The sequence below is a fragment of the Herpailurus yagouaroundi genome, unplaced genomic scaffold (genome assembly GCF_014898765.1).
Source record: "Herpailurus yagouaroundi ecotype Mexico unplaced genomic scaffold, PumYag 159, whole genome shotgun sequence".
Classification (NCBI taxonomy): domain Eukaryota; kingdom Metazoa; phylum Chordata; class Mammalia; order Carnivora; family Felidae; genus Herpailurus; species Herpailurus yagouaroundi.
This window is the reverse complement of record NW_024412400.1, coordinates 6,812,116-6,832,556: the sequence shown is the minus strand read 5'-3', so window position 1 is coordinate 6,832,556 and position 20,441 is coordinate 6,812,116. Positions and strand designations below refer to the sequence as shown.

Genomic DNA, 20,441 nt, shown 5'->3' with positions numbered 1-20,441 from the left:
GTCTCCCAAGAGTTCCACAGGGCAGTAAGGCTCTGGGGAGAGCTCAGTGTGAGTTACTGAGGAAGGAACTGGGTCAGGAGGCTGTTCTAGCAACAATGTGTCAGTTAGGAAAAAACTGGAGGGAGAGGGCCAGTGGGCAGGCTGTTACCTCTCTGTGGTGATATCCACTCTCATAAGAGTATAAATTCTTCCTGAAAAAGAATGAGAAGATGGCATTCCCCTTTGGGTCCCTGGAAACTACCAACTTCCGTCGATTCACTCCAGAGTCCCTGGTGGAGATTGAAAAGCGAATTACTGCCAAGCAGGCAGCAAAGAAAGCCAAAGATAAGCACAGAGAGCAGAAGGACCAAGAAGAGAAGCCTCGGCCCCAGCTAGACTTGAAAGCTTGCAACCAGCTGCCCAAGTTCTATGGTGATCTCCCTGCAGAGCTGGTTGGGGAGCCCCTGGAGGATCTGGACCCCTTCTACAGCACACACCGGGTAAGGGTGACTAGCTTGAAAGGCTGTTCTAAGTTCTGGGAGAGGAAGCCTCTGCCCCACTCAGCCTAGGGAGTTCTCCTGCACCTGGATAATGTGGCTATCAGCTAGACTCAGTTAATGACAAATATATCCAACTCATCTCTTTGACACTCTTTGCATTTTTATAACATTTATGGGAGAGGCTAATTAAACTCAAATCCTCAAAAGCAACAATTGCTGTAAATTTTTCAGAGGAAGCTGGCTATTCTCTTGGATGACCACTGGCCTAGGATCTCCTGTTGGGTCTCTTTGCAAGTGGGGAACAGAGATCCTGAGGTTGCAGGTGGGGGTAGAGTATGGAAGGGGAACAGAAATTAGGATGGTTTAAACCAGTGGTCCTCAAAGTATTATCTCAGAACGCCTGGGGTTCCCAAAACCGTTTCAGTGGGTTCGGGGGTAACACACACACACACACACACACACTCACACACACGCAGTATAAGCAAAAGGGTGTAAACAGTAACAAAAACTCCTTGGGGTCCTCAATAATTTTCGAGGGTGTTAAAGGGTCCTGAAATAAAAACATTTGAGAACCACTAGTTTAAGTAAGAGCTGCTTCATGACAATTTCCCTCTTTGTATTGTGTCTTAGATGTTCCACACAGCCAAAAAAAAAAAAAAAATGTGTGCATGTTTGGGAGTTGAGGGACACGAATTAGCCATCTCAAATATGGTCTACAGAGAAAATGAAAAGGCACTGGAATGTCTTTCTCCCTCCTCTCATGGGCCAAGAGCCCTTACCTTCCCAGATGCTCACAGGGAACCAGTGGAGGGTTTCAAAAGCGAGACCTAGAAAATGGAGAGTAGAGGGAGTACCCCAGCACCAGGGATGATCCATTGATCAGAAGAGGAATGTAATGCAGCCAGACCCACCTTCCTGCTGTCAGAATCCTGGCTGTGGGCCTGATGCATCCTACCAGCCCCAGGTCAGCTGCCTGCCCATTGGGCACTATTAATGGGCTCATCCTGATGCACAGTCACCCATGGGGACTGAGGTCTTGCTAGGAAGGTGAGGATATGGCTCTTTATCCTTGATCCCTTCTAACTCTACCCTTCCACTTGGCTTTCCACTGATGGATGCATGGTTCCCAGAACCCTTCTTGCTCACAAGCCCGAGATGACAACATGCATGCTTAAAAACCTGGTTGTGTGAAGACCATGCTTCTCACTGTAGGTCCTTCTGCTTTGTTTTGTTGTAGACGTTTATGGTGCTGAACAAAGGGAGGACCATTTCTCGGTTTAGTGCAACTCGGGCCCTGTGGTTATTCAGTCCTTTCAACCTGATCAGAAGAACAGCCATCAAAGTGTCTGTCCACTCATATCCTTTGCACTGTTGCTTCTTCCACATGATTCCTTTTAGAATCAGGCTTTGCCCAGTGTCCAGTACCTTCTTCAGAGGTTAGCAATAGAGGTTTTCTCTAATGGAATCCTGAAACAATGAAATCATTAAATTGGAAGGAAAAAGTGTTTGTGGCTTTAATGTGTTCAATAGCAGTCCAAAGACAGAGGAGGTGCTCACGCAAGCCACAGGTGGGTTTGGGTTCACCTAAACTAGTTGGGACACACCTATGCACGCACGACCCCAAAAATGTCCTCCTTATGAAGGAGCTTTGCTGATGCAAAGCCAGGCACATTTTTGCCATATGAGGCCTGCTCGCCTCATGACATAATAACCAGTCAGAAGGCCCTGAGGGTTCTTTGGGCAGATGAGATGAGCATGGGTTGTTACTCTGTGCCTTAGCCGTGCTGGGAAGTGGCTGTTTATTGGGCAAAAAAACAAGACATGCCAGAGGACAAAGAGGACAGACCACAGTGGGTGGAGCATAGATCGTCTCAGGGGGACCACATTGGTCATGGGGCACGGCCAACATCCCAAGCTACCCCAAACTGCAAGCAGGTTAAAAAGGTCAGTAGAGGGGTGCCTGGGTGGCACAGTCGGTTAAGCGTCCGACTTCAGCCAGGTCACGATCTCGCGGTCCGTGAGTTCGAGCCCCGCGTCGGGCTCTGGGCTGATGGCTCAGAGCCTGGAGCCTGTTTCCGATTCTGTGTCTCCCTCTCTCTCTGCCCCTCCCCCGTTCATGCTCTGTCTCTCTCTGTCCCAAAAATAAATAAACGTTGAAAAAAAAAAAAAAGGTCAATAGACCAAAAAAATGTCAATAGTCCAAGGTTCATGTCACTGGGGAATATGGTAATGGTTAGAGACAAATCAGTCAAATGTCTGTGTTTTATTAACTGCTTTTAGGTAGCTCCAGAATCTGCCTTCAGTTTTTGGTTTATTTTGTTTTGTTTTTCAAGGCAAGCCAAACTAGGTCAAAAAAGAGACTTTGGCTCGGTTTCCGAGGATCTTCCCTGGTGACTGTCCAAATTGGAAGTTCCTAATGACAAATTCAGCCCTGGCTTCCAGGAGGTTGATTTGCAAGAACAGCCTTGCCTCAGCTGTCTGACAGATGGTAGCCAGCCTCTTCTTGGGAGACTCCAGTAAAAGGAGCTCTCTCCCTGCCATTCTGGGGCAGCTTGCTGGATTGCTGGACAGCGCTCAGCGAGCGGGTAACTGGCAAGGACTCCTCTCAGTGTGAAACTTTGCTGCTCCTTGTACTTGCATTATATTTTCTTTGCCTTTGTGGCCACGCGGTGGGAGTTATATTTTCTTAATTCAACCTTGGATTTTCTGATCCTATATAAGGATATGTAATGGTAACAGTAGGCTACCATTTGCTAAATACCTCCTAAGCATCATCACGGTCACAGGTACAGAAATCTTTGAAGAAGGGACTAGCATCCCCATTTTACAGATGATGAAACTATTATTCAAAGGCATTAAATAAATTGTCCAAGGTCACACAGCCAGTTAAGAGGTCCAGCCTGCATCCTGCCTAGAACAGTATCAGCGATAAGTACGTAGGCAGTTAATGGAAATAAACTGAGGTAATTTATTCGCTCAGTATGTCATCTCTACTTGGGTGTTTTTTTTTTTTTTAAATACATATCCAATTACATAAAAACTACAAATAAAGAAAAACGTCAAATATACAAACTCCTCTCCACGCATCCTGGTTGAGTTACATCTTAATTAGGTGTAAGAAACAGCTAATTAGAAATAAAATCCCTTTAAAGAGCCAAGTGACCAGTGAATATTCTTTTCATCTTGAGATTTGGTGAATCATTATTGCTGGATGGAGTCATAGCTGGACAGAAAAGCCGTTGAGAGTCTCCTTCTCGCAAAAGCCTGCATTTATATATTTAAATCTTATGAACTTGGTAGCTCCACTCCCAAAAGATATTCTTCAAGCTATGGAATTCTCCGTGTCTTATTATTACTATCTCACCAAAACTGTAATTCTAATCAAATTTTCCATGCATGTTTCCACAAGTAACATTATACCTAATACATTACTTTTAAAGGTTTGTGGAGTTGGAGATACAATTTTAATCTAATCCTTGGGTTAACATTTTCCCCCCATGTGAACACATTTCTTAATTTAATTGCAAGTCAACAGGAAAATATGGTTTAATTAGCAGAATTTCCCTTTTCAAAATAGATGTGTTCCTAAGTAACTGTAAAACAGGGCACATTAAAGACATTTACAGAAAACTAAAATAGCTTTAAATACTTCTGCTCGAACTGAAACGATGAAAGATGAGTCGCTCACTCTCTCTGTAGGTCAAGCTTATCTTTGGGCTTTGTTTTTCTTTAGGAGGTAACTGTTAGGAACCCACGCCAGTCCTGAGAAAAACGTCCAATGGGAGAAATTTATCTCTGGGTTTTCTCTACCAACCTTTCTTTCCATCTATTTACCCCTTTCCACTCGCCTTCCTCACTATCTCCTCCTTCCCTTTGTGGTAGTCCCTTGGTGCAACCTCGAAAATTCTTCTCTCTCAAGGGGCGCCTGGGTGGCTCAGTCGGTTGAGCGGCCGACTTCGGCTCAGGTCATGATCTCGCAGTCCGTGAGTTCGAGCCCCGCGTCGGGCTCTGGGCTGACAGCTCAGAGCCCTGAGCCTGCTTCCGATTCTGTGTCTCCCTCTCTCTGACCCTCCCCCGTTCATGCTCTGTCTCTCTCTGTCTCAAAAATAAATAAAACGTTAAAAAAATGTTTTTTTTAAAAAAAAAAAAAAAAAAGAAAATTCTTCTCTCTGTTTATACAGAGTTGTCGACCACAGCTGGATTCCATCTGGAATTTTCTCCTGGATCCAGCATTTTCCTTCCTGTGCCTGCCCCCACCATTCCTAGCCAGAGGTCTGTTTCCTCAGTGTGGCTGATCTCAGCTAAGTCAGGAAAACAATCTGACTGAATTAATTCCCATGAAAGCTGGTAACCCTCCCTTTACCTCTAACTTCTTAGGAGTATTTTCTTTATCTTTTGGGAAAAAAAGAGGCATTGGCTGGATGTAATTCCAGAATATATTGTGTAGTGAAATGAAGGTGTCTGGGCAGCAGGCCATTTTGGAGAAAGGATTCTTGTTTCCTTCCTTCTTGCTCAGGGTTCTGTTATCAAACAATCCGAGGTCACATCTCAGCACCATGGTTGACTGGCTGTATGACCTAGGAAAAGTTATTTAAGCTTTTTCAGCCCATTTTCTTAGTTCCAACATGTAGATAGAATAGCTCCCTATAGGTTCAATTGTATTAGAAATAATGTGGATGAAGTAGCCGGCCCAGGATAGGCACTCAGTAAATGCCAGCACTTGCTATGTGACGAGACCATAAAGCTGATCCTAGCTAAAAGCTATGAATTTAGTAGTTCAGTGTCAAGGTGATCGTGGATGGTGTCAGGGAAACATGGCGACTCTCAGCTTTTCCTTAACGCAGCCCTCTCAGGTGGTTCAGTTTATTTATTACGGTCACTATTTTGGTCAATTGTGTGGGCATGACCCAAACCGAGCTTCCAGAGAGAATTGAGTAAGTAGATTTGGTGTCACTGTCCTTCTTGTGCCTCCTCTTTCTGTCCTCTTCGTCTCTTCCTTCCCTTGGTGGCTTTTTTTCTTGTCTTTTTCCTGCTGGTCTCGTTTGAGTATTGCAGACTTTATGATGGTTAGATACTTCCTTCTTCTGTGGACTTTGGTTCATCAACACACATGTGATTTTCAGCTTTGAAGAACTGCAGATTAGTGGTTCTCAACCTTGGAATCCCCTGGGGGAGATTTTTAAAATATTAAAGCCTGGGTCTCAGTCCCAGAGGGTCTGATTTCATTAGTCTGGGGTGGCCTGGGCAGATGAGCCTTGCCACCACCCACTCCCCACATTCACCTGCTAGGTACACACATCAACCAAGTTTAGGGAAGGCTTACTCTGAGAGGCAGGAGCAAAATTGAGATGGAATGAAGAACAAATGGTTCTGGAACATATTCAGAAAATTACCCGTGAATGAAGCTATTTATGTTATCATGGCTCATACACTTCAAAGTGCCCTTAATATTCCTGAGAAGATTCTATTTCCCTGGGTTAGCAGATGGAACCTCTGTAGTTTCAGAACATAGTGGGGCCTTTCCAGAAACATCCTGCACCAACAAATCTGAGAGAGGTGCCCCTAGCTCAGTGCAAGACTGACGTACCTTTGGTATAATAATAGGAACTCTGTAGAGCTTTGCCTTTTTCCACCTTTTAAATTTAAAAAAATTATTTTTTCTGATTATAACATTAATGCATGCTACAATAGAAAATACAGTTAACCCTTAAACAATATAGGTTTGGTGCGTGTTCACTTTTTACATGGATTTTTTCAGTAAATATAGTATAGTGCTGTAAATGTATTTTCTCTTCCTTTTCTTAATAACATTTTCTTTTTGCTAGCTTACTTTACTGTAAGAAGATGGTCTCTGATACATATCACATGCAAAATATGTGCTAATTGACTATTGATGTTATCGGTAAGGCTTTCTGTCAACAGTAGGCTATTAGTAGTTAAGTTTCTGGGAGTCAAAACTTATATGTAGATTTTTACTGTGCAGGGGGTCAGTGCCTTTAACTCTTGTGTTGTTCAAGGGTCCAATATATGCTTTATTTCTTTCTTTTAATTTTTAAAAAATCTTTATTTTCGAGAGAGAGAGAGTGGGAGTGGGGGAGGAACAGAGAGAAAGGGAGACACAGAATCCTAAGCAGGCTTCAGGCTCTGAACTGTCAGCACAGAACCTGATGTGGAGCTCAAACTCGTCAACCGTGAGATCATGACCTGAGCCGAAGTCAGACGCTCAACCGACTGAGCCACCCAGGTGCCCCTGTGTTTTATTTTATGAATAGATTAGAGAGAATAATCATGTAGTCATCTTAATTGATGCTGAAAAATCATTTGATAAAGTTTGATATCTGCTTGTGATTAGAAATATCTAGAAAGGAAGGAATATAGGGAATGGCTGTCTGGTGAAGGGTAATGACACTGAAGGAGGTAGAAAATATCATACTTAATTGTGAAACACGGCCAGCTTTCCATTTGAGATCAGAAACAAAAAGGAAAAAAAGAAAGATGTCTGTTTCATCAGTTCTATTTAACTTTGTAAAGGAGAGCCTAGCCAGCATAGGAAGGCAAGGAAAAGAAAGAATAAGAAAAGAAGTAGCAAAAATGCCATGATTTACAGATGATACAATTGTGTGCATAAAACAACCAACATAATCTAGAGATAAACTATCAAAGTTAACAAGACAGCGTAGCAAGGTAACTGGGTACAAACTAATATACATAAATGAGTTGCATGTCTATATCTAGCAAGAAACAATGGTTTTTTAAAATACCATTTACAAAAATAAATAAAAAATAAATTTAAAAATACCATTTACAGTGGCATTTTACAATAAAAGTATCTAGAAACAAGATTATCAAAGTATGAGTAAGATCTCTACAAAGAAAATTATGAAAAATACTGAGTGATATGACAGAAAACCCAATACATGGAGAGATGTATTATATTCCCGGATTCAAAGTCACAATATTGTAAGACTCCTCAAAATGACTAATGAAATTAATGCGAGCCCAATCAAAATCCCAACAAGTTTTTTTTTTTCATTACTCAATGAATTGACCCTAAGATTTATATAAAAATGTAAAGAGCAAATGATAGCCAAGACGCTTTTGAGGAAGAAAATCAAGGTGGGAGAAGAAAACTGGCCCTACTGGGTGTACGAATGTACCCTAAAGCTCCAATAATTGAAACCAGGTGCAGTGGGGGGTAAGATTAGTCAGACTAGTGGGACGGAATAGTTGGCTCGCATACAGGCATTGAATTTGCGTTAAAGGCAGCACCGCGGAGCAGTGGGGATAGGGCAGTCCTCAATATGAGATGCTGGAGAATTCAGTATCTCGATAGAAAAATTACTTTGAACATCCAACTTTATGCCGCATACAAGAATCAACTCTAGGTGGGTGAATAAAGTTTTTTTTGTGAAAGACAAAAACAGAAGGCTTTTAGGCAAAAACAAAAGGAGAATGTCTTCATGACCTCAGGTTAGGGAAAGATTTATTACATAGGGCACAAGAAGCAGTAACCACGGAGGGGGAAACTGATACATTGTCGCTTACTAAAATTAAGAATTTCTGTTCATGAGAAGGCAACTTTGTAAGAGTGAAAAAGCAAGCCTACTGAGTAAGAGACATTTGCAACACATATACCTAAAAAGTGTTTATATCCAGAAGACTGATCCTGCAAGTCAATTAGAAATACATCAGGGCAACCAATTTTGAAGTGAGCAGAATATCTGGATAGATATTTCACAAAAGCAGAAACCCAAATGGTCAATACACATATGAAAATATCCTTAACCTTTTTCTTAACCAAGGAAATGCGAATTAAAATTACACGGAGAGAGATTGGGACACCTGGGTGGCTCAGTCAGTTAAGTACCTGACTCTTGATTTCAGCTCAGGTCATGATCTCATGGTTCATGGGTTTGAGCCCCGCATGAGATTTTCTCTTTCTCCCTCTCTCTCTGCCCTCCCACATTCTCTGTGTCTCAAAATAAATAAATAAACTTTAAAAAAAAACACTTAAAAATTGCACTGAGAGATTATTATCTACCCATCAGATGAGGAAAATTTTAAATTGTGACAATACCAAGTATTAAGGGTATGGAGCCACAGAAACTCATATACCGCTGGTGGAAATGTAAATTTGTACATCTTTGGAAATCAGTGGATATCCTCAAATAAAGGTGAAGACACACATATACTGTGATTCTTAATTATACTCTTAGGAACATAAACTCAACAGAAATATGTATGGGCACCAGGATATAGCTACGAGAAAGTTTATGAACACTGTCCATAAAAGCCCCAAACTGGAAACAACCCAAATGTCCAAAAATTTTTGGTGCATTAAATATCCCTCTTATATTCTTAAAATGGGATAATGTATAGCAATAAAAATGAGTAAATTACTGTTCCACAAAACAAGGATGAAAAAAGCCAGACACAAAAGATTACATAAGTATGATTCTGTTTATACAAAATTTAAAAACTAGCAGAACTTAACTATTTTGTTTAGAGGTACTTACTTGGAGGTAAAAATATAAATAAAATCTCTAGGGCAGAGGAGGGAGGACATAGTTGGGAAGGGGCTTATGGGGTGCTCATAATGTTCCATTTAGTGACATGAGTAGTTGTTACACAGCCACTATGGACTGGATTATGCTACCCTCCCCCCCCCAACCCATATGTTGAAGCCCTAACCCAAGTAACTGTATTGGAGAAGGGACCTTTAAGGAGGTGACAAGGTTAAATTAGATCAGAAGGGCAGAGCCGTGGTCCAATAGAACCAGTGTCCTTGTAAGAAGAGGAATGGATTCCAGGACTCTCTCTCTGTCATGTGAGGACATAGCAAGAAGTCAGTCCTTAGCAAACCAAGAAGAGGGTTCTCACCAGAGCCTGGCCAGGAGATACCCTCATCTCCAATTTCCAGCCTCTGGAACTGTGCGAAGGCAACTTCTGTGCTTTGACCACTCAGTTTATAGTGTGTTTTTATGGTAGCCCAAGCTAATGTGCAAGCTTTCATTTTACAGTTAATTTATGGTCCATGTGCATTTTTATCACGCACATTACATATCATACTAAAAAGTTTAAAAACAAGATGATTTTTTAAAAATGGCCATTGCGTAAAATACAGACTACTGAAAAATATAAATCAGAAGAGAGTAATTAGGTCGAGAAATCACTGTTGGTATTTTAGCTTATTCTCTCTCTCCTTCTCTCTCCTCTCTCTATCTCTGTCTCTCCCTCTCTCTCTCCCTTTCTCTCTCTCTCTCCATATATATAAAGTTGGAGATCTAATTGGCTTTATCAAATGATTGGTGAACCAGGCAGCAGCCCATCTAGCAAGTAGAGAGGAGTTGTACAAAGTAGAAGGGTTTTTATAGGTAGGAGAATGAGGGTAAGAAAGTTATTAGCAAAGGAAAAGGATTCTTCCAGAGGAGGCAGCTTGCTAGGGGAAAAAGCAGGTGTCTTCTCATGTAGATCACCTCGCCTTTCTTTTGGGGATGGAGAGGACCCCAGTGACAGACTCTTTGGTGCTGATAGAGAGAACAATTTTCTGACTGGCCAGTCAAGGCCACATTTCTGGGGAGATGGAAACTCCGTAAAGATCGGGTTTTAAGCCCTGGTTTGGGAACTCTAAGTGGCACCATTTGGGGCCTGCATTTTTCTTAACTATATATAGGCTGAGATCATATAGCATGTAAAAATCTCTATCCTTATTTTGAACTTTTAAGGCAAAGCATTTTCTTTCAAAAGTAAGAGTTATTTGGGGATTCTGGTTAAATATGGAAGATAGCATGCATATGTTTTACCCCAACCCTCTCAGAACGCCAATAAAATGACAGCATGGGAATAAGAATGGTATAAATATACAAGAACAAAGAGAAGGAGAAAGAAAAGCACAGAGGACAAAGATGTCAAAACAATCTCGGAAGGCCAAAAGTGGGCGGAGGCCTGGCAAAACGACGCAGCTCGTCAGGACTTGTTAAAGGAGATGCCCACAGAGAGGGATAAACGTGACGATGGAGGCATTTTACCCCCTAAAACCACAGAGGCCCTGAAAATGTGGACATGATACAAGTAACAATAACTGGGAGTGGAAAGAGGAAAGAACATGGGAGCGGGGTACGCTCACTTGCTGCTGCTTCTATAATAGCAAGAAGTGGAAGAGTATTCTTTAACGTAGACAAATCAAGGAAGGGAAAATGAGCCTAACAGTAGAAAGGTAAGCACCAAAAGCGTACGATTAAACACAATCAGGTGATGCATAAGGTGGGTGGGAAGAGAAAGAGAGTTAACAAATGGAAATAAGAGACATTATATAGATAGTGTACTGAGGAAAATGCACTACACGGTTTTAGTTATAATTACGAATTTGTACTTATAAAGGCAACCAATAGAACTCAAATAAACACTGTTCTAAATTTAGAATCGTCTGTGCACAAGAAGCAAATCACACATGTCACACAATACCATAGTTTTAAAAAACCATTAAATATATAACTTGAAGCTATATAAACAAAGATCAAGCAAACCTGTCATGTCAATACATATAAATGGATTTGACTCCTCTGTTCCAAAAACAAATCACACATATTCACAAATATGTGACATAACAAAGCAACATCCGGTATGTTGAGTAAACAGTAGACTGCTCCAGGTCATATGGAGAAGTCAAAATTCAAGAATGGGCAGGGGCACCTGGGTGGCTCAGTCGGTTAAGTGTCCAACTCTTGATCATGGTTCACGAGATTGAGTCCCGCGTGGCGCTCTGCTCTGCCAGCTTGGGGTCCTCTCTCTCCCTCTCTCTCTGCCCCTCCCCCACATTCTCTCTCTCTCTCTCTCTCTCTCTCTCTCTCAAAATAAATGAATAAACTTAAAAAAAAAAGATGGACAAAGATATAAGCAAAGGCATACAGGAAGGGAGGGACATGAGCTGTAAATATCAAAGAAGGTGAAATTTGAGCCAAAACTCATTAAACAGGATGAAAATGACACTTTGTAATGCACAATAATCCAAAAGAGCAATGTGTGTCTTTGCAACAAATAATGTGGCGCCGGTGTTCATAAATCAAAAATCATAACAGTATAAAGGTAAATAGACAAAAACATTACAAGGACCAGAGAGTATAATTAATTTCTGCCTATGACAGACCAAGTGTTTAAAAAGTATGTAAAGATATAGATGACCTGAATATGTAATTCATAAACACATCTGATTAATATATATCAAACTCCATTTTCCCGGAAAAATGGGGAATATACTGCCATACATATTGACCAAATGTTAAATCACAACAAAACTTCAACAATAATACAGGCAACATTCTCCCATCACACTGTGATAAAGTAATAATAAAATTAGAAGAAAAAAAAAAAAGAAAGGCCTTTCCATTTGGTAATGTTGAAAACCTTTAAACTCTTAGATTAAAAAATACTACAAACTCAAATTATAGAATTTCTAAGGAAGAAAAAATTTAAAAACTATACCCAGCACCTATAAGGTTAAAGATGTATTTAGGGGTTAATCCACAGTATTGAAGCAGAGAATATTTACATCAGTATAAAATGAAGAGAATTATTTAAGCACCTGCTATAAAGCTAAAAAAAGAAAAATAAAATAAATGAAAGGAAAACGAATTAATGATGTAAAAGAAAAAAGAGCAAGTTAAGAAATACAAAAACAGTAGAAATAATAAATCCAAAAGCTGTTGTAAAATATATGTGTAAGACATTTATACTGAAAGATGACAACACACTACTGAGAGAAATTTTAGAAGCATCAAATAACTTTAACAATATCTCAGGGCTCCTGGGTGGCTCAGTCCGGTAAGCATCCAACTCTTGATTTCGCCTCAGGTCATGATCTCATGGTCACTGGGACTAAGCCCCACATCATGCTCTGCAGTGACAGCACAGAGCCTTCTTAGTATTCTCTCTCTGCCTCTTCCCTGCTCACACACGTACGTGCTCTCTCTCTCTCTCAAAATAAATAAATGAATATTTAAGAAATTAACAATATCTCATGTTAAGGGATTAGAAGACTCACCAGCTGTTAAAATGCCAGTGCTACCCAAATTAATCTACAGAGTCAATGAAATCCCAGCAAAAATCCTAGCAGCCTACGTTCCATAGAAATTGAATAGATTTCACTTACATGGATGAGGCCAAGTTTATTTAACTATTATCCTATTAATAGGCATTTATGTTGGCCCTAATCAAGATAATCCTCATATTTTGCCATCACGATTCTTCAGTGAGTATCCTTCCTTGCTCATATCTTTGCACAGTAACATGGGTACATGTGAGGGACGAATTCTCAGAAGTGGAATGACTGGGTCAAAGGGACATGCGGTTTTAATTTTTGAGATAGCACCAAACTGCTTTCCAAGGTTGTGCCAATTTCCATGCCCACTATTATTAAATTCATTCTTTATCAGATTTTGCATGAACTGAATTGTTGACAAAGCTTCTTTTATAAACACACGTTGAAAAAATATATACATAAGAGATAAAAATCTACCTCTCTGGTTTTATTTCTAGAAACTTATGTGGCAGGTATTGGGGGATGTTCAGCATCCTGGCCTCATGAAAATTTATCAGATTCCAGATTTTATTTTTGAAATGCAAACTGATGTTGCTGGGAGCCCAAAGGAAAAGGATAAATGTCCCTGGGATAGACTGGGGCTACAAAGATCATGCTGTGTATTCTTGAGGAGATCATAGCCAGTGAGGAATCAGAAGCTGGTTCCTACCACCCTGTTCTTGATACAATGTTTTGGACACAAGCGTTTCCCATCTCTTATCTCCCTCCTCAGACATTATACATCCCTGAAACATTACCTTTATACTGCTTCCTGCTGGTAAAGACTGCCTGCCTGCCTATCTATCTGTGTGTTTCATATATATATATATATATATATATATATATATATATGAGTATGTGCGTGTGTGTGTGTGTGTGTGTGTGTGTGTGCGCACACGCACGCATGCTCAGAAATAAACTGGAGGGACGCCCTGGTGGCTCAGTTGGTTAAGCATCTGACTTCAGCTCAGGTCATGATCTCGCAGTTCGTGAGTTCAAGACCCATGTCAGGCTCTATGCTGACAGCTCAGAGCCTGGAGCCTGCTTTCTAGTCTGTGTCTCCCTCTCTCTCTGCCCCTCCCCCCCCCCCACTCTCTCTCTCTCTCTCTCTCTCTCTCTCTCTCTCTCTCTCTCTCAAATAAATAAACATTTTAAAAAGTAAAAAGAAAAAAAAAGAAAGAAACTGGAGATTCACTGCAGTCAGAGGGGAAGGATATATCAGATTGGAGCCCAGTTGGAGATGAAAAATGCAGGGGGATATTCTATCATCCCTACCTCCTAAGCTCATAAAAGGCCCTTTGATGGCCCTAGGATGCCCGTCACTAACCATACTGAGAACCTGGGGAAACGTTTGACAAAATACAGCAATTTGGTTGCAGGGAAAAGCACAGTAGAAAGATAAATATTTTCTTACCTAGAAAGGAACACATGAAATGAAACTAAACCCATGGCAAACAGGGGAATGTTTCCCTGGCACCGCACACATTAAGTACTGTTTCGTGTCTTTTCAAATGAATATGAATGATGCCATGTTGTGTGCACTTTAGCTGATGCTGTTTTTAGTTTTTTTTAATTTTTAATTTTTTTAATTTACATCCAAGTTAGTTAGAATATAGTGCTGTAATGATTTCAGGAGCAGATTCCAGTGATTCATCCCTATGTATAACACCCAGTGCTCATCCCAACAAGTGTCCTCCCTAATACCCCTGGCCCATTTAGCCCATCTTCCCACCCCAAACCCCTCCAGCAACTCTCAGTTTGTTCTCTGTATTTGAGTCTCTTATGTTTTGTCCTCTTCCTTGTTTTTATATTATTTTTGCTTCCCTTCCCCTATGTTCATCTGTTTGTATCGTAAATTCCTCACATGAGCAAAGTCATGATGTTTGTCTTTCTCTAATTGACTAATTTCACTTAACATAATACCCTCTAGTTCCATCCACGTAGTTGCAAATGGCAAGATTTCATTCTTTTTGACTGCCAGGTAATACTCCATTGTATATATATATATATACCACATCTTCTTTATCCATTCATCTGTCAATGGACATTTGGGCTCTTTACATACTTTGGCTATTGTCAGTAATGCTGCTATAAACGTTGGGGTGCATGTGTCCCTTCGAAACAGCATACCTGTATCCCTTGGATAAATACATAGTAGTGCAATTGCTGGGTTGTAGGGTAGTTCTATTTTTAATTTTTTGAGGAACCTTCATGTTTTCCAGAGTGGCCACACCAGTATGCATTCCCACCAGCAGTGCAAAAAATATCTTCTTTCTCTGCATCCTCGCCAACATCTGTTGTTACCTAAGTTGTTTATTTTAGCCATTCTGACTGGTGTGAGGTGGTATCATTGTGGTTCTGATTTGTATTTCCCTGATGATGAGTGATGTTGAGCATTTTTTCATGTGTCAGTTGGCCATCTGGATGTCTTCTTTGGAGAAGTGTCCATTCATGTCTTTTGCCCATTTCTTCACTGGATTATTTGTTTTTTGGATGTTGAGCTTGATAAGTTCTTTATAGATTTTGGATACCAACCTTTTATAGAATATATCATTTGCAAATATCTTCTCCCATTCCGTCGGTTGCCTTTTAGTTTTGCTGATTGTTTCCTTGGCTGTGCAGAAGCTTTTTATTTTGGTGAGGTCCCAGTAGTTCATTTTTGCTTTTGTTTCCCTTGCCTCTGGAGATGTGTTGAGTAAGAAGTTGCTGTGGCCAAGGACAAAGAGGTTTTCACCTGATTTCTCTTCGGGGATTTTGATGACTTCCTGTCTTACGTTTAGGTCTTTCATCCATGTTGAGTTTATTTTTACGTATGGTATAAGAAAATGGTCCAGGTTCATTCTTCTGCATATCGCTGTCCAGTTTTCCCAGCACCATTTGCTGAAGAGACTGTCTTTATTCCACTGGATATTCTTTCCTGCTTTGTCAGGTGGGTCCATTTCTGGGTTCTCTATTCTGTTCCATTGATCTGAGCATCTGTTTTTCTGCCAGTACCATACTGTCTTGATGATTACAGCTTTGTAATACATTTTGAAGTCTGGGATTGTGATGCCTCCAACTTTGGTTTTCTTTTTCCAGATTGCTTTGGCTATTTGGTTCCATACAAATTTTAGGATTGTTTGTCCTAGCTCTGTGAAGAATGCTGGTGTCATTTTGATAGGGATTGCCTTGAATATATAGATTTTTGGGGGTGGTATTGACATCTTAACAATACTTGTTCTTCCAGTCCAGGAGCATGGAATATTTTTCCATTTTTTTGTCTTCTTCAATTTTTTTCATAAGCTTTCTATAGTTTTCAGTGTATAGATTTTTCACCTTTTTGGTTAGGTTTATTCCTAGGTGTTTTATGGCTTTTGGTGTAGTTGTAAGTGAGATCAATTCCTTAATTTCTCTTTCTGTTGCTTCATTATTGGTGTATAGGAATGCAACTGATTTCTGAGCGTTGATTTTATATCCTGCAACTTTGCTGAACTCATGGATCAGTTCTAGCAGTTTTTTGGTAGAATCTTTTGGGTTTTCCATTTGGAGTATCATGTCATCTGTGAAGAGTGAAAGTTTGCCTTCCTCCTTGCCAATTTGGATGCCTTTTATTCCTTGGTGTTGTCTGATTGTTGAGGCTAGAACTTCCAATGCCATGTTGAATAACAGTGTTTAGCTGATGCTTTTTAAAAATCAATACTGTGATTTTGAGACTGGTCTAAGTGGATACGTGTAGACTTATTTCATTTATTTTTTTTACTGCTATATAGTATTCCATAAAGGTATTCTGTATTTTCTGCTAAGCATCATAATATTTCTTTCTACATTTAGATATTTCACACCACCCCCTAGACTTGAATGCACACACACATGGCTTGAGATAAGCTTCTAATATTTTTCTGTGTGGATTATCCCAACACCATTTTTAATGGATCCTTGTTTCAAAGTGATTCCTTCCACTACCTCCATCTTGCACCAGATTCTCATGCATACTCAGGTCTGTTTCTCCTGATTATTTATTTGTTACTCCGTCAGTCAACACCACACTGATCTGAATGCTTGATAATCTGGTTGATCTGGTTGATCTGGTTTGATCTGGTTGACCAAAACACCCATCCTTATTTACCTTCTTGAAAATCATTAGTTCTTGGGGTGCCTGGGTGGCTCAGTCAGTTAAGTGTCTAACGCTCGCTTTCAGCTCAGGTCATGACCTCACAGTTCATGAGTTCGAGCCCTGTGTCAGGTTTCACACTCACGCAGCAGAGCCTGCTTGGGATTCTCTCTCTCCCTCTGTCTGTCCCACCCTCCCTCAAAATAAATAAATAAATAAATAAATAAATAAATAAATAAATAAACTTAAAAAAAAAAAAGAAAATCAGTTCTTCCTTCTCTTTACTTTTCTATATCAATCAAAAGGTCATGTTTTCAAGCTTTTTTCTTACCAATCTGTTGAAACTTCGAGTGTAGATCCACTGAATCTATTTATTACCATTGGGAGAATGCCACATTTATGATGTCAAGCCTTTCCTCACATCAGCATGGCATATCTCCCAATTTATACAGGGCTTCTTTTATATTCTTCTATAACATTATGTCTTATGTAAAGTACTTACATTTCGTATCCTTAGGTACATTATCATTGTGGTTGTCCTTTTGAGTGTTTATTTTTATTGCTAAAATATGTCAATGTTATTAATGTCCACATATTGGTTTTGCACCCAACAGCCTTGCTGAGCTCCTGAACAAGTTCAACATTTTTCTGTAGATTCTCTTGGGTTTTCTATTTAAACAATTATATCGTCTGCAAATAATGATGAACTTGTTTCTTTCTTTGTGAGTCTTATACCACTTGTTTGCTTTTCCTGTCTTACTGAACTGACCAGACCTTCAGCACAATGCTGAATTGAATCTACAGTAATGAGTGTTATTTCCTTTGCTCTTGATTTTTAAAAGTATGCTTCTAATTTTCACTATTATCATGATGATTATGGGATTTTTATAATTAGCCTTTATCAAGTTATGGAAATTTCGTTCCACTTCTGGTTTGTTAAGAGTTTCATTATGGGGCACCTGGGTGGCTCAGTCAGTTAAGCGTCCAACTCTTGGTTTCAGCTCGGGTCATGATCTCATGGTTCTTGGGATTGAGCCCCATGTGGGATTGTGGTGTGAGAACAGAGTCGGCTTGGGATTCTCTCTCTCCCCCTCTCTCTGTCCCTCTTTGGCTCTTGCTCTCTCTCTCTCAAAATAAATAAATATATTTTTTATTTTATTTTATTTTATTTTATTTTTTAACGTTTATTTATTTTTGAGACAGAGAGAGACAGAGCATGAACGGGGGAGGGGCAGAGAGAGAAGGAGACACAGAATCGGAAGCAGGCTCCAGGCTCTGAGCCATCAGCCCAGAGCCCAACGCGGGGCTTGAACTCACGGACCGAGAGATCGTGACCTGAGCTGAAGTCGGACACTTAACTGACTGCGCCACCCAGGCACCCCATAAATATATTTTTTAAAAAAGAGTTTCACAGTATGGAGGTTCCTCAAAAAATTAAAAATAGAACTACCCTACGACCCAGGAATTGCACTAGGCATTTATCCAAAGGGTACAAGAGTGCTGATTCAAAGGGACACATGCACCCCAATGTTTATAGCAGCACTATCGACAATAGCCAATGTATGGAAAGGCCTCAAATGTCCTTTGACTGATGAACAGATGAAGAAGATGTGGTATATACATACACAATGGAATATTACTCAGCGATCAAAAAAAAAAGAATGAAATCTTGCCATTTGCAACAACGTGCAATGGAACTAGAGTGTATTATGCTAAGCGAGATAAATCAGTCGGGGAAAGACAAATATCATATGATTTCACTCATTTGTGAAATTTAAGAAACAAAACAGATGAACATAGGGGAAGGGAAGTAAAACTAGTATAAGAACAGAGAGGGAGACAAACCATAAGAGTCTCTTAAATACAGAGAACAAACTGAGGGTTGCTACAGGGGTTTGAGGCGGGGGGATGGGCTAAAGGGGTAAGGGCATTAAGGAGGGCAGTTGTTGGGATGAGCACTGGGTGTTATTTGTAAGAGGTGAATCACTAAATTTTATTCCTGAAATTATTATTATACTATATGTTAACTAACTTTGATTTAAATTTCAAAAAAATGAAAGTGTATGAAGGATGTAAAAAAAGAGTTTCATTACGAGTGGGTGTTGGTTTTTATCAATATTTCTATTTTATTAAGATTATCATTAGCTCTTTCATCTGTTACTATAGAAGGTTACATTAATAAATTTGCCAATCTACTTTTAATGGCCCAGCTTGATCATTGCTGGATTCAACTTGCCAGTATTTCATTTGCTCTATCTTGGTAAATGAGGCTGCTTTATAATATTCTCTCATAAATTATCCCTTTGGGTTGCTTTTCCCTGTCTCTGCCTCACTGTCTTCCTTCGGTATTGTTCCCTGGAACTCCAGATTCCTCTCACTCTGTTTTGCACCGTAATTCAGGTCTCTCCCTCCCCTGCAATGTCTCTCAGTAAGTTATCAAGGGACCTCTGTTGGTCACAAGTCTCTAAATCATTAGCCTCTAAACCATTTGACAGATTGAGAAGGAAAAGCACAGATAATTTAAAAGCCTGACATGTAAGACTGACCATAATTTTCATAGAATTTCTGTCTTTTCACGTTCTTAAAAACAGTGTGTGTGTTTCAAGGACTGAGAGCTCCTACTGGTTAACATGGACTTGATCATGGGTAGCTTATTCTACCTAATGTGTTTGATTGTCATCTGACAGTTACTGTTTACATTTGTTAGACTTGCATTGCCTGATATCGCAGTTCAAAAAATGGAATCATTTCAAAAGTGGCTTGCAGAAATACAACAATAGCGATGAAAATAGAAAAAGTAAACCTCACAATATGAAATAAGGTCACAAATGTAAATAATGAATGGACTCTGTCATAAATACAAAGCTGGAAGCTGCAGGTCATGAGACAAGTGGACGATGGATGTGGATAATCTCACAAAAGCAGATAAAAAATAAATGAGAAAATAGCATGACAATGAAAGATGATCATTGAATGTTATTGGATCAGTGAACCTGTTGTCCTAGTTCCCAGTTTATTATCTGCTAATAACATTTGCATCAAATAATAATAATCAGCTACCCAAACTGCCATAGTATTTTCCAACAAAGCTTATTGACCTCGCTTTTAAACCAGTTGACTATTTTTAGTACAAAAACAAAATCAGGCTTTCCAGTACAAATTGCCAAATTTGATGTTAAAGGTTGAAAAGAATCAAAAACTATAGTGTGCCCATTCCTCCTATACCCTTGCTGGTAAGACATGAAACCCGCTTCCAAATCAATGACAAATATTGTAGTTGGAAAGAAAGCAGGAAGAAATTGGTAGAATTCCTTTAACAGAACCACTGGATTTCTTATAATGTGACTGCCATTTAAACTCAATGACTGTTATAGGGGCGCCTGGGTGGCTCAGTCAGTTGAGCGTCCGACTTCAGCTCAGGTCACGATCTCACGGCTCGTGAGTTCGAGCCCCGCGTCAGGCTCTGGGCTGATGGCTCAGAGCCTGGAGCCTGCTTCCGATTCTGTGTCTCCCTCTCTCTCTGCCCCTCCCCCATTCATGCTCTGTCTCTCTCTGTCTCAAAAATAAATAAACATTAAACAAAATTAAAGAAAAATAAAAGAAGAGACTTCTGGCTTAATTAATTAAAGATCAGCTTGGAAACTTTAGAAAGGTATGTTAGCTTGTACACCAATGTTCATAGCGGCATTATTCACGAGAGCCAAAAGGTAGGAAACCGCCCACATGTCCATCGAGGGGTGAATGCATAAACAAAATGTGACATATGCATTGTATGGACAATGGACTATTATTCAGC

At 39.9% G+C, this 20,441-nt stretch overlaps 1 protein-coding gene across 1 annotated transcript in view; it reads left to right on the top strand.

Annotated features, from left to right (window-relative positions):
* The first annotated feature begins 209 nt into the window (after positions 1-209).
* The window catches only part of SCN10A (sodium voltage-gated channel alpha subunit 10), a 94,390-nt gene continuing 74,158 nt past the window's right edge, over positions 210-20,441 (top strand). Inside the window, exons 1-3 of the mRNA XM_040479826.1 lie at positions 210-479; positions 1,717-1,844; positions 5,333-5,413. Coding sequence (XP_040335760.1) covers positions 210-479; positions 1,717-1,844; positions 5,333-5,413 — 479 coding nt within the window. The remainder of the gene's footprint in view (positions 480-1,716; positions 1,845-5,332; positions 5,414-20,441) is intronic.